At 39.4% G+C, this 13259-nt stretch overlaps 1 protein-coding gene across 5 annotated transcripts in view; it reads left to right on the top strand.

Annotated features, from left to right (window-relative positions):
- Positions 1-13259, top strand: part of PTPRR (protein tyrosine phosphatase receptor type R) — a 249062-nt gene that overhangs the window by 146832 nt on the left and 88971 nt on the right. For all 5 annotated transcript variants that reach the window (XM_036459014.2, XM_036459016.2, XM_036459013.2 and 2 more), the window contains exon 5: positions 3893-4003. In XM_036459014.2, the coding sequence (XP_036314907.1) occupies positions 3893-4003 (111 nt within the window). The remainder of the gene's footprint in view (positions 1-3892; positions 4004-13259) is intronic.

Genomic DNA, 13259 nt, shown 5'->3' with positions numbered 1-13259 from the left:
GCTACTTCATAACTGTAATTTTGCTACTGTTATGAATCATAATGTAAATATCTGTGTTTTCCGATGGTCTTAGGTGACCCTGCTGGCGGTTCTCAACCTATGGATCACAACTGTAGAGCCTAAGACCATCAGAAAACACAGATATTTGCATTACGATTCATTAACAGTAGCAGAATTACAGTTATGAAGTAGCAACGAAAATAATTTTATGGTTGGGGGTCACCACAACATGAGGAACTGTATTAAAGGGTCTCAGCATTAGGAAGGTTGAGAACCACTGGTTTAAAGCATTACAGTCCCAGCCATACAGAGCTGAGGAGGAAAACAATGTTAACACATGTTAGACCATTCAGACCGAACTGCTTACCCTGTGTATTGCACAGTGGGAATGTGCCTGCACCTAACAAAACGACATTACTGTAGGCTGCATCTCACTTATCTGCCTAAGTCAATCAACTAACCAGGTAACTTACAATATTTCTACTCCGTTCTCATTCTGTGCACTCGTCTCTTCTAAATATTAATAGATATGTCTCCTCCGCAGGGCAGGGACCACCCAGCCCTCGGGCTGTATAAGACCCTAAAAATCATTTGTTCTGGCCCTGCCATGGCATTGGGGGCAAGTTAATGAAATGTTTGACTAAATATAGCAGGGTGATTGTGAAGTTGAAATTTTTGTATGGCCCTCGAATGATATTATAAATATCCAAATGGCCCTTGGCGAAAAAAGGTTCCCCACCCCTGTGACCTAAAGCCTCTATGTTATATCTCTTAGCATTTGGGAATCTCTTCCACCTTCGGGGATCAGAATGGGTTTAAAAAACAAATGAACAAAAAAACTATAGTTCATCAAATTATTTTTTAAATATATTTTATTGAGTTTTTGCAGAGAGGAAGGGAGAGGGATAGAGAACTAGAAACATCAATGAGAGAGAAACATAGACCAGCTGCCTCCTGCTCACCCCCCACCGAGGATATGCCTACAACCAAGGTACATGCCCTTGACCAGAATCGAACCCGGGACTTTTCAGTCCACAGGCTGATGCTCTATCCACTGACCAAACTGGCTTTAGCTAGTTCATCAAATTATTAAATGGGATATAGAAAAGCCATTCTCATTGATATAGTGATACAGGAACATGCCCAAATTTTAAATCATAAGACAAAACAAAAATCTAACAACTTTCACTGCGACAAAGTTAAAGGGAAAATATTATTAGAATATCCGAAATAAGATATAAAGATGATATAAGATAATAAGATACAATAGCACTGGCTTGACCCGGCCATGGAGTCTCTGAACTATTGAACCCCCGTTCTCCTGACAAAATATAAAAGGCATCACTTCAACCTCATGCAAAGGTTAGATGGGAGAGTCTTATGAATTATCTTCTCTTGATTTGTGGAATGTTCACTACAAACTTTTCCATTTATTATCCTGCCCTTATCAAGTCTTTTAGATCTCTGTACAAATATAGTGGTGCTCAGCAGGAATAACGTGACTCAGAAGGAAATCTATTTACCAAGAAAGAGCAGTGACTAAGTTCTGGGAGTACAAAACATGTGTCTTTCTAACCGGGGGTGGGAGAGTGGGGGAGGGAGGCCAATTATTCCATCGTTGCTGCTTTAGGTAAAAGAAAAGCAAAACAGACATGTCTTACACAGAAAGGAACATGTTGTTATTCCACAGGTTAGGAACACAAAATCTCTTACCACCCACCTAACCACCCCTTTTGAACCACATTTCACATTAACTAAAGCTCACATTCTCGTGCTTAAATTTGACAGTTTATGCTGCCTACTTGACGGCTTAAATAGTTGGCATTTATAGCAAGAAATAGATGCTATTTAGTTGCAAAAAAAACCCAACTCATTGACATATTTATACCTGATTTCTTCAGGAGTGCTCTTTTTATTAGTTGCCAGCTATGTTTACGGACACATTGGACTAAAATATGTCTGGATGAGGTCAAAGAGTAAAAGATGGGTTGGCACCTGAAACCGAGATTACCTGTCCAGAAAGACACTTGTGTTCCAATCATTTCATCAAGTATTTTCAGATTCTCCAACCACTTATTATTCACATATTTTAAAACTATATCTCAAAATTATTTCTTATGTCCATGAATTTGTCTGTGTCTTAGAAAGTAAGCAAGATGGTACTAGTACATCAATGCTTTTACAAGCAAAGGATGTGGAAACTCAACTATTTCAAGCAATAAAAGATTCCCTTGAATTATTTTTAATCACAATTTAACTAATTTAATTTAACAGATCCTCTGTTCTGTCTTATTCAACTCCCCACTCATTGAGCTCCAGAATGAAAGTTTTCATAAAACGTTCTTCCAGGGGAATGTTTCATTTTGTCTAATTTACAAACCATGAAAGTATTCTTTCTTTCTTTCTTCTTTCTTCCTTTCTTTCTTCCTTTCTTTCTTCTTTTTTCTTTCTTTTATTTCTTTTTTCTTCTTTCTCCTTCCTTCCTTCCTTCCTTCCTTCCTTCTTTTCCTTCCTTCCTTCCTTCCTTCCTTCCTTCCTTCCTTCCTTCCTTCCTTTTTTCCTTCCTTCTTTCCTTCCTTCCTTCCTTCCTTCCTTCCTTCCTTCCTTCCTTCCTTCCTTCCTTCCTTCCTTCCTTCCTTCCTTTCTTTCGTTAATGCTGCAAAGGTAATTAGCAATGATTTCTAAGTTCAGAGACAAGGACAGGTTTTATTCAAGGCTTTTTTTCTTATTTGTGAGACGACTACTATTTATTTCTCATGGTTCTGTGGATGGACTAGGATCAGCTAGGTTGTTCAGTCCCAATGGCGTCGCCCCAGTGGTTAACTTTTAGCTGGGAATCCGTTTGCAGCTGAAATGTCCAAGATGATCTCTCAGTTCCCAGGGCCTTTCTCCACGTGGCCGTCCATTATTCAACATCTTGTTCAAGACTTTCTTCCTCACTGGAGACACTATCCCAGGACAGACACTCTCACAAAAGCGGGGAAAGGCAGCCTTCAGCAAAGTGGGAACATTGTACCTGATTCAGCCGCCTCTGTATGTCTTTCCTAATTGTGGGCCGTTTGGTTTCAGGTTGAAGTTTCTTTAACTATAAATCTATAAATTTCATGGAATCATAAAACTAAGAGCATTCTAAAACTTGATTTAGTAGATATGCTTTTTTAAAAAAGAATAAGTGAAATAAAATTAAGACACTCACATTTTATTCATGCTTTTCCACCTCCAAAGTAGTAAACAAACAAACAAAAAAGTATAAATAAAAATAAAAACTATTTCACTTCTCATTACTAAATAATTCTGGACTTTTTTGGTGTTCCCTGACTCTTAAGTAAAAATGGAATATTCTAACAATTTATGCAGGTGAGGTTGGTGCTTTCATCAGACTTTGACAAATAAGACTGCATTTTAAAAACAATGAAAAGGTTTGATAACAGAGGAGGAAAAGGAGGAGGAAACAATCCTGACGTCCTTGCTCTGTTTACTCATGTATCTTGAGATGTTTGTTTGCACCTGTTTCACTTTAGTTGAAGAGTTAAGAGCTGTATTACAGCACGTCGCCCAGGGTGTTGCTGTGGGAGGGGACTTCACGCAGGGAAAAGAAAGCTTCAAAACAATTTCCTCCAACGCAGAGCAGAACGGAACTCTCCTACCTGTGAACCAGGTCATTTCCAAGAGAGACTGGGAGGGACATTGCCCTGTGGGGCCTGCCTGCTCCAGGGGGCAGTGCCCGCCTCAGAGCAGTGAGAGAAGCGGCGCTGGCAGCGGGGAATGTAGGTGTGTGCCACTACACTGAATGGGAGAAAGCTAAAAATATGTTCAGTGTCTGATAAGCACGCCCGTCTCCTCTGGCTCTCGGCTCTCCTGTAACGCCGGACTTTCTGTTTTGCCTTTAAAGAAAAATGTGCTACAAGGGCAGCATGAAGCGGACAAAATCTGGAGCAAAGAAGGATTCTATGCGGTTGTCATATTTCTCAGCATCTTTGTTATGATAGTAACGTGCTTGATGGTAAGTTTGCCTCTTTTATCTGTTTTATCCCTTGCTGAGCCCACTGCTTAATATTATTGGACGCATTTGCCATTCAAATGAATGCTGAAAAGACCGGGAGCAGGAGCAGGACTGTGATCCTGCTAAATTGGGGAATGGCATACCTGACAGCGGAGCAGTAGCTGCAGGAAACCTGGGCGATTGTGGGATTCTGACCTGCAGCGGGGAGCTGGGGCTGCACGAGGCTTTTAGTAACTTGATCAACCCTGAGAAGGGAGCTTTTGAAGAGGTTCCCGAGGTCACTAAAGCCCTAAGAGTCACTCAAGTCCCCCGGCACACTTGGGCTTGCTTTACTCCTTCATTTATGACACTTTTATGGAACACTTTTTAAAAGAAATAATGTTTTTTAATGAGCAATCTGGCTCATTAAAAAGTGGTTGGTTAACTGAGTTCTTTTTAAAGGGCCCTGAGAGCATTTTATGAAATTCCAGGCACAGAAAAGACATTATAGACCCAAAGGCTGCACAATTCACTACCAACTAAATGTTTTTAGGTGAACGAATACCATAAAAGTGTAACTGCAAATAGCCCTTTAAATTACAAATTATGAGTGTGCAGCCTTTAAAGATATATTTCTAATTTTAAAAACAATAGACCCTGAAGTAAACCTAAGCTCTTTAAAGGAGGCAATGCTCTAAGGCATTGAATGAGTTAACAGTTACCCTTCAAATGGAAACGGATCTTCTTATTCTTTCGAAATTCTGTGATGTAACCTAAAACATTTGAAGTTTGCAAATGGGTTTAAGTAACTTTTTCCTGTGTGCTGCGTTCTTTTTAATTTTGCACATTTTTAAAAACATTCCTTCCTTAGGTTTCAAATACCCCCCACCCCGAAAGAAAAAAAAGAAAAAAAAAGACGTCCTACTATTTATTCTTTCTGCAATCCCCAGTGCTGCCAGCGTTTTATTGGATTTTGTTCCCTCATTTGTGCTCCCCCTGCTGGGAAAGGGTTTATGTTAGAAAGATTAGGGCTGTTTGAAAAGACAGAAGCTGAGTAGGTCCAAACTAAAGGGCTATAAACCAATTAAGGCCTTGACTAGGGTGATGGTAAGCACATTTCCTTGAATCTAAATACAGGAAGTAGTAAAAAAAAAAAATAATAATAATAATAACACCTAAAGCTTCCATCCTAATAAATTCAGGGGGACCTCCCCTGGGCCAGGCATTAAAAAAGATTTCTGCAAATTGTGGCCCAATAAACCAAAGCCTCGTGTAGGAATTGAGTGAGGAGATTGATTTGTATATATGAATAATGGTGGAGGTTCAGGGGAAAGCATTGTAGCGAGAGAAGGTGGGAGGCTGTGGAGACTGTGGCGGAGACCTCTGGGCGGTTTTCGGTGCTTTGGAAGGTGTGGTTTCTGGTTAGAGTTCCCTGTACTTTAAAATACCTGGTTCTCCGTTTCCTTAGCACAGGACATCTCCAGCGCCGACGAGCTCGCTCTTGTCAGGCACATTAGTACGTTTTTCTGCTTCACTGATGGAAAAGGATGCGAGAGCGGAAGATAGAAAGGGGTAAAGAGTGAGCAGAATGGAAATTGTTCGGGGGGGCGGGGGGGGGAATGGTGAGATTCGGAAGAGCAAAGACAAGGTTAAAGGGAGGGAAGAGGCGAGCCCGTGAGTATGAGAGGATGAGGGAGGCAGAGCAGAGCTTGCCGCTCATATGCAAGATTCTGCATTTCCAACCCACGGAGCGCCCACGAGTCTAAGATGATGGGAAAATCCCGCTGTGAGATTCTGGTCTCAGGTGGCCGAAGGCCCCAGAGCAGTCACTCCCTCCACCACGTGGGGCCAGGGAGCAGCTCTTCTTTTCCCAATATCGGCAAAGCAGCGGGGGAGAAGTCTGAAACCCAGGCAAGCCTGCCCCAAGGTTACTAGGGCCATTCGAGAAAGAAATATTTCACAGGTGTAGGTGGCTGGTGGGTCGATTCATCCATTCACTCAATCTATACATTCCTACAGAGGAGCCACGGAGGGCCTGCTGTTGGTACTGCGGGCAAAGGGAAGCACAAGACAGAGCAGTCTCTGTTCTCATGAGGGATTTTTTTAAATTAGTTGATATTTTAAAAAATCAAATAGTGAACATATTGTAGGATTCCAGGTTTATGACATTCTGTAAGGCAAACCTATAGAGACAATAAAAAGATCAGTGGCTGCCAGAGGTGGGGTAGGGCAGAGTGAACAGGTGAAGCAGATTGTTAGGTCAATGAAGCTATTCTGTATATTATAATAGTGAATACAGGGGTTGGAAAAGATAGGCTTACAGTTGTGAGTATAAAAAACAGAGTTTATTCTTGTATTTTGATTTATTTATTACTATATTATTATTATTATTATTATTATTAGCCTACTTTTGCCCACACCCATATATGACTTTATGGATTTGTACACAGTACAAGTGACCTTAATCTAGACTATAGACTCTGGTTAAATCTATCAATATTGGCTCAGCAATTATAACAGATATACCACCCTAATGCAACACGTTAGTAACAGGGGACATTGTTTAGGGAGGTAGGGGAGAAAGAGTAAAAGGAACTCTGTACTCTCTGCTCAGTTTTTCTATAAATCTAAAACTGTAAACCTAAGTTTATTAATTTAAAAAAATCTCAAATCATGTTAAGTGCCAGGAAGAGATAACATAAAGTGAGGGGGGGGAGGGCGGGCAAAGCAAGCTGAGACGTGTGCTTGCGGCAGGAAAATGTGGGCAGAGGCTAGGAGAGAACAGCTGAGGAGGGGTTAAGCTTGGCCTCTTTGAATCCAAGAAGCAGGAAGCTGCCGTGCTCTAAGCTGAGCTTGGATGTATGTGTTTAAAGATCAGGTTCTCTGCAGGCCCAGTGGTTGTGGACAGAGCCTGGGGCGGGCAGGAGAGGCGGATTCTGGGGGCTATTGTATTAGCCTGGTGAGGAAGGTGATGGTGGCCCCAAGGAGGAGCGGAGGAGAGGGAGAGAGAGGAAGGAGAATGGAACTGACAGGACTTTGCTGTGTGCTGATTCTCTGGGAGAAGGAAAGAAAAATTTAAGGATGATTCCTGCCTTATTTGGCTGACTATCTGGGTGGCGATGCTCCCATTCTCGGGCAGAGGCACACTTTAGGGGTGGGGAACAGTGAGGGAAGCAATACTTCTAAATGGTATTCTGATAATTTTTGAATTAATGAAAGAAAGTAGTAGAATGAACCAACAGGAGAACAAGCCATCAGTACATTAGAAAGGAGTTAATATTGACAGAAAAATTAATACCACCTAAGAGACAGGCTTAAGATGAAGTTAACAACCATTGACAAGTCAACAGTTCACACTGCGGGGGATGTCAAAAGCAATTCTCTAAAATAAGCTCATCTTTGTAAATGTTCCCATGTTTTTTTATAATGATCTTGATTTAAAGTTAAGCTTCTTACTTAGACCTCTCAGTAATAGTTATACTATCACTTTTGTGAATCTTAAATACATATCCCAATTCTGTTTCTCATAATTTTGTTGATTCCACGGAACAACAAAAGATATAACCCGGAATTTTTCTAGGGGCATTAATTATATTTATGAGAGATCAAATATCATTATTTGCATCCAGCCTTCCTACATACTATACAAATGAAAAGTATGTGATTTTATTATGAAATTATATAAGTAAATTGCTGTAATGGAGGTTCCGGATGCTGTATAATAATAACATAAGGCTTGGCAACATTTTTGAAATGTGGTTTATTGTTTACTTTTCTCAACATAAAAAAAAACAAAAAAAAAACAAAAAAAAAAAAACGTTGCCAGGCATAAAATTAGGCACGCATGACATTTCAAATGTGCAACTTATTTGGCACCTCTCATATGTGAATGTCCAGTGGGCGGAGTGACAAACAGACAAATACAGTTTTCTAAGAAAAAAAATGTGTGGGCAACTTCCAATCCATTCAGAATTGGTTCTTAAACTTGAATAAATAATAGAAAGAATAGACCTTCAAATGTACTTAGAGAATTCATGAAATATAGGTAGAGATATTTATAAGCCAGATTGCTTCTGGGAAGCCAGAAAACACACAAAAGTGGCTGTTTGGGTCAGAAAAGCTCTGGCATGTTTGAGCCATTTCCATGCCATACAAAGTTTCTCTGGTCCTGGCCTTGTTAGGTGAGGCAGGAAATCCGAGGTCAGCCCACCTGCTCAGCCTGAGCATCACTCAGTAAATACATGTCAAAGGTGGACATAAATAGCCACACTCTTCTAATTTGTTATGTATAATCCCTAGAGATTGAAGGAGATGGGATTAGAGTCCTAGCTAGAATTATTTGGTTCAAACCATTTTCCAAAGTAAATATATTTCTCAAACTAATTTTCAATTTTTTTTCTGTACTAATGAAAGTCATTTAGGTAAGAATACAATCCCCTTGCTAAATAGAATAATAATAATAATTTATTTCTTCCATTTATTGCGTAATTACTTGTGCTAAATTTACTGCCTGGTATTCAACATTCAGTGTATTTTAATACCACTTTGCTGAGTTATGATTAACATATAACAAGCTATACATGTTTAATGCATACAACTGGAGTCTAGGGATAAACATGCACCCATGAAAATAGCACCACAATCTATGCCATAAACATATTCATTACCTCCAATGTTCTCCTCTCTTCATTTAGTATTATTATTTTGTGTTGTTATAAGAACACAACGTAAGATCTACCCTTTTACAAAATCTTTAAATATATAAAATAGTGCTGTTAACTATAGGCTTTATGCATAAACACTTAATAGATATTCATTTCCTAATTTTACTGATGAGGAAACCATGGTTCAGAGAAATTAAGTAATTTGTCAAAGAACATGTGTAGGTGTGTATATAAGAGTATTTGAGGACAGGAATTGGGATTCAAGTCTAAGTCTATCTGGATTAAAAGTTTGAACTCTCTCACACCTGACTGGTGTGGCTCAGAGGTTGAATGCCAACCTATGAACTAGGAGGTCAAGATTCAATTCCCAGTCAGGGCACACACCCAAATTGCAGGCTCAATCCCCAGTGGAGAGCATGCAGAAGGCAGCCAACCTATGGTTCTCACTCATCATTGATGTTTCTGTCTCTCTCTCCCTCTCCCTTCCTCTCTGAAATCAATACAAATTAACAAGAAAAACTCTTTCCCATGTTTCCATGGGCAATGCCAAATTGAGGTTCCTTTTAATTCTGTAGCTCTATCTTGTTGGCATCTATTTCTGATCACAAAGTGGTCTAGTAACAGGATGAGAATGCCTATGTTAATCAGAGCCACTCAACACAGGCAGAACTCAAGTGTGTACCATACCAAACCTACTGTGGACACATTGTATTTTTGTTTTGTTTTTTGTTTGTTTGTTTTTAACATATTTTATTGGTTTTTTACTGAGAGGAAGGGAGAGGGATAAAGAGTTAGAAACATCGATGAGAAAGAAACAACGATGAGCTGCCTCCTGCACACTCCCTCTTGGGGATGTGCCCATAACCAAGGCACATGGTCTTGACCAGAATCAAACCTGGGGCCCTTCAGTCTGCAGGCCGATGCTCTAGCCACTGAGCCAAACCGGTTATGGCCACACTCTATTTTTGTATTTAGTATCCTTTAGAGGGCACATCCATCTCTCTTGTGTGAATTTCTAGGGGATAGCATTAAGTGCCATCTCTGCATCCACAATGTTTTATTTCTGGAATAATGTAAGAATTCAAGTTTATCCAATTAAATGAAGTAAATGATTGAGCTCTTTTAGAACTATTGTAACTGTAACATGCTGTCAAGAAAGATATATATGCTTTGGACTGTTTGTGGCATTTTAAAATTTGAACATATGTTTTTCACACAGATGTTTTGTGTTACCTGCTTATGTAGTTTTTTTTTGTTTTTTTTTAATAAAAACTATGAGCTGCAAAAGAGCTTTATAGAATGCTCTTTAGCTTCCTCTCATTTCTGTGCCCCCCGGCTTTCTTTTTCCTGCTATTGTTGGTTGTGTTTTTCTCTTGCTATAGTTTAACTTTTATTCCTTTCTCTTTTCTTTTTTTCTTTTTTTCGAGTGATCAAAACATTACATTGCATCCTAAGATTCAAAAAATAAGTTTTAAAGGCAAAACAAAAATATTGACTTGCCATTGCTGAGGCAAGCTGTGAGGTTGAACTCTCAAACAAAGTGCGTTCTCACAGAGAAAGGAGCATCAGCTGTATCTGGCTTTCCAGCCACAGAGGGAAATCTCTGACGCTTTCACAGAAGCTTCAGGAAAGAGGTGGGGAAGGATGTGGGATTTACAAGAACAGGAGAGGGCAATGATCACAGGCATAAGTCAGGAAGCCTGGGTTCTAGACTTTATTTCTAACTGTCCATATATCATTAAACCTCTCTGGGCTTAAAAGTAAAATGAGGGCATCAGACCAGGGGATTTTTTTAAAGACCTCTTTTCCCAGATTTCCCCACAGCAGCACTGTTGACATTTTGGACTGGGTAAATCATGTGTTGAGGGGAGGGGTTCTGTCCTGTGCATTGTAAAGTATTTAGCAGCATTTCTACCATCTGCCCACTAGATGCCAGCAGTACCCCACACACTCTCCAGAATGACAATCACAAACCATCCCAGACATTGCCAGATGCCCCCAGAACAAAATCCCTCCTGGCAGAGAACCTCTGCCCTCAAGCTTCCTTCCACGGCAAATGCCTTATTGTCAAGTTGTAAGCTCCTCAGTTTTTCCACATTTTTTTTCAGACAGTTCGATCTCTCACTTGAGTATTTTTAAACACTGATATACACTCTCCAAGTTCTTTTCCCTGGTTACAGATGTACAACCAGTTTGTACAGGTACTATATAGACATGTATTAAAAATTGACCTCTAACCAGAGATGAAGTAAGCAGACAACAGTAAAATGCCTGGAGGAGGCTCGTCAAGAACTGGTGACGGTGAAGTGCATCGAACTAGAGCTCGTTTCACACAAATAGCATCGTAAGCGTGACCTGCCAATAACTGTTGTGAAGGCTGGCGTTTTCCTGGCTTCCTCATTTTCATTCTTGAACTGTGCTTCTGGCAAGAGCTTGGAATATATAATATATCCATTACCTTCTATTTATATTTTTCTGTAAATGTACAGATATATTTGTTTCTGTTGTCATTCAGGAAAATAACTTGCTCGCAATTGAAAAAACAAACAAACAAACAAACAAACAAAAAACACCATCCCATCTTAAATTCTATGATCTCATTCTTTAGTGGCTATGTGTTCAGCTTGACACATGTGTCATCTGATTGTATTGTTCAGTACCGGTAGGAGTTCTGTGGTGGCAAAGTGTCTTTTAAGGGTTATGGATACCGAGAGAAGCAATATGTTCAAAACATCCCATCCTTTGTCATTATGCAGAGAGGGGGGAGGGTTAACCTTTAGTATTTTCTATCCCCTAGCTTGTGAAAATAATTAAATGACAGCAAGAAAACTGGTCACTGGCATGAGATGCTTTCTTTTCCTTTTGATAATATTTGTCATGGGAGATTTAGCTTTACCCTACCAGAGTGAATGAATAGCACCTGTGTTAAAGGTCCCAGGTTATGAGGAAGTAAAAGGACATAAAAGCCATTAAGGATTGTCTTTAATTTCTGGCAGTTCACATTATAATATGTGTTTCTAGTTGTATCCCAGATATGCATAGTCTTTTTCCTTAAGAAAATCTTTCTACTCCCCAAAGCTACATTCTTAGATTTGGAAGCTTTCAGACCAGTAGCGAGAGTCACATCTGCTGCAGGTGTGATTTCAGAGTCATCTTCAAGGAGGACAGTGTGGTGAAGAGCAGCGCCAGAGGGGGGTGGGGGGGAAGAGTGGGGGTTCGATGTACACAGGCCGGTAGGACCGCGCTGGGCTGGGGCCTGGCTCTGTTTCCTTGAATGTTGTGTTAGGCACCCTGGGTTATTTAGCTAGACTTCAACCTCCTTAATCTACGGTTATGTTCAAAGGACCTCCAGTGACTATCTTAACTCTGATTCCCATCATATCCCTAATTAAAAAGTCACTGAACATACATTCGCATCTATTTTTTACCTCTCTGGCCTCCTCCAAACTTCTTACTTGTTAGAAATGTTGGATTGTGGACAACATTTGAAACATAATTACATTTAGTTTTCACTTTGTGTTTAAATCATTCCAAAGCTCTCTTTTACATCACCATTTCTAGTTCCTCTTCATTTTGAATCATCTTTTCTCACAGCTTTGAGGTGCGTGTGAGTGTTTTTTTTTGTGTGTGTGTGTGTGTGTTTTTTCAGGAAGAGTACACAGAGAGTATATTTTCTGACACCTGGAGTATCTGAACAACTCTGTTGGCTTTATCTATTATACATGCACATATATGTAGCTAGTTGTGGAATTCATACATCCATTGTAACATGTATTTTTTTTCTGAAAGTCATGCAAATTTGCCTCATTTTATCGAATATTCTCACACTTACTGTTCTTTCAAGTGACATACACTTTTTAAACTAAGAACTTTCTTCATTCTGTGTCTGTAAATTCCACAGGAACAAGCTGCTGTCCCTTTCACAATACATGGCATACTGGCACTGAAATAGCTTTGAATTGCTTGCTTCTCTTTCATTCACTAATTCTGGTTTGTCATTTACTGAGAGTCTTCTTTGACTTTCATGCCCTGTCTTTCTCTTGTCCTTATCTTCATTCTTTATCTTTTCACTCTACATTCCAGTAGTCTCTTGGCTTTATATAAACCTTATATGCCAGTGATTATAGTATTTTAGGCATTGTCGGGTCTGTTCTTTGTTGCTAGCAAAGATTTACATCCTACTACTGAATTTTCAGTTCTTTGATTTACTTTCTTTTTCATTCTGGTGACTTTTCATTTTAGATTGTTGTGTTTTTATTTTGTCCTGATTCTTTAAAATAATTTTATCTTGTTGAATAAGCTTTTTTTTATCCAATATATTTTAAGAATCCTAAACAAATATATTCTAAACTATTTTCTGAAATAGGTTATCAAAGGTATTTATTTCCTCCATGATTTCAGGTGAATTCTTTCCTAACTTTCTTTTCTGTTTGTTCATGCCTTAATGAGAAAATATATATTTAGACTTTGTATCTTTCCAGTAGACTTAAAAATACAGAGATTACTAGAGTTTAAAGGAACTCTGGAAGAAAGGGAAAGAAAGAATTAGCCTCATGACTAAAGTAGAGGTGACTGAAAAGAGCCCGAGAAGCCCATCCTCAAAATAACATTTC

The sequence above is a fragment of the Pipistrellus kuhlii genome, unplaced genomic scaffold (assembly GCF_014108245.1).
Source record: "Pipistrellus kuhlii isolate mPipKuh1 unplaced genomic scaffold, mPipKuh1.p scaffold_m20_p_3, whole genome shotgun sequence".
Classification (NCBI taxonomy): Eukaryota; Metazoa; Chordata; class Mammalia; order Chiroptera; family Vespertilionidae; genus Pipistrellus; species Pipistrellus kuhlii.
The sequence above is the reverse complement of the archived record's forward strand: the minus strand, read 5'-3'. Positions and strand labels throughout refer to the sequence as shown.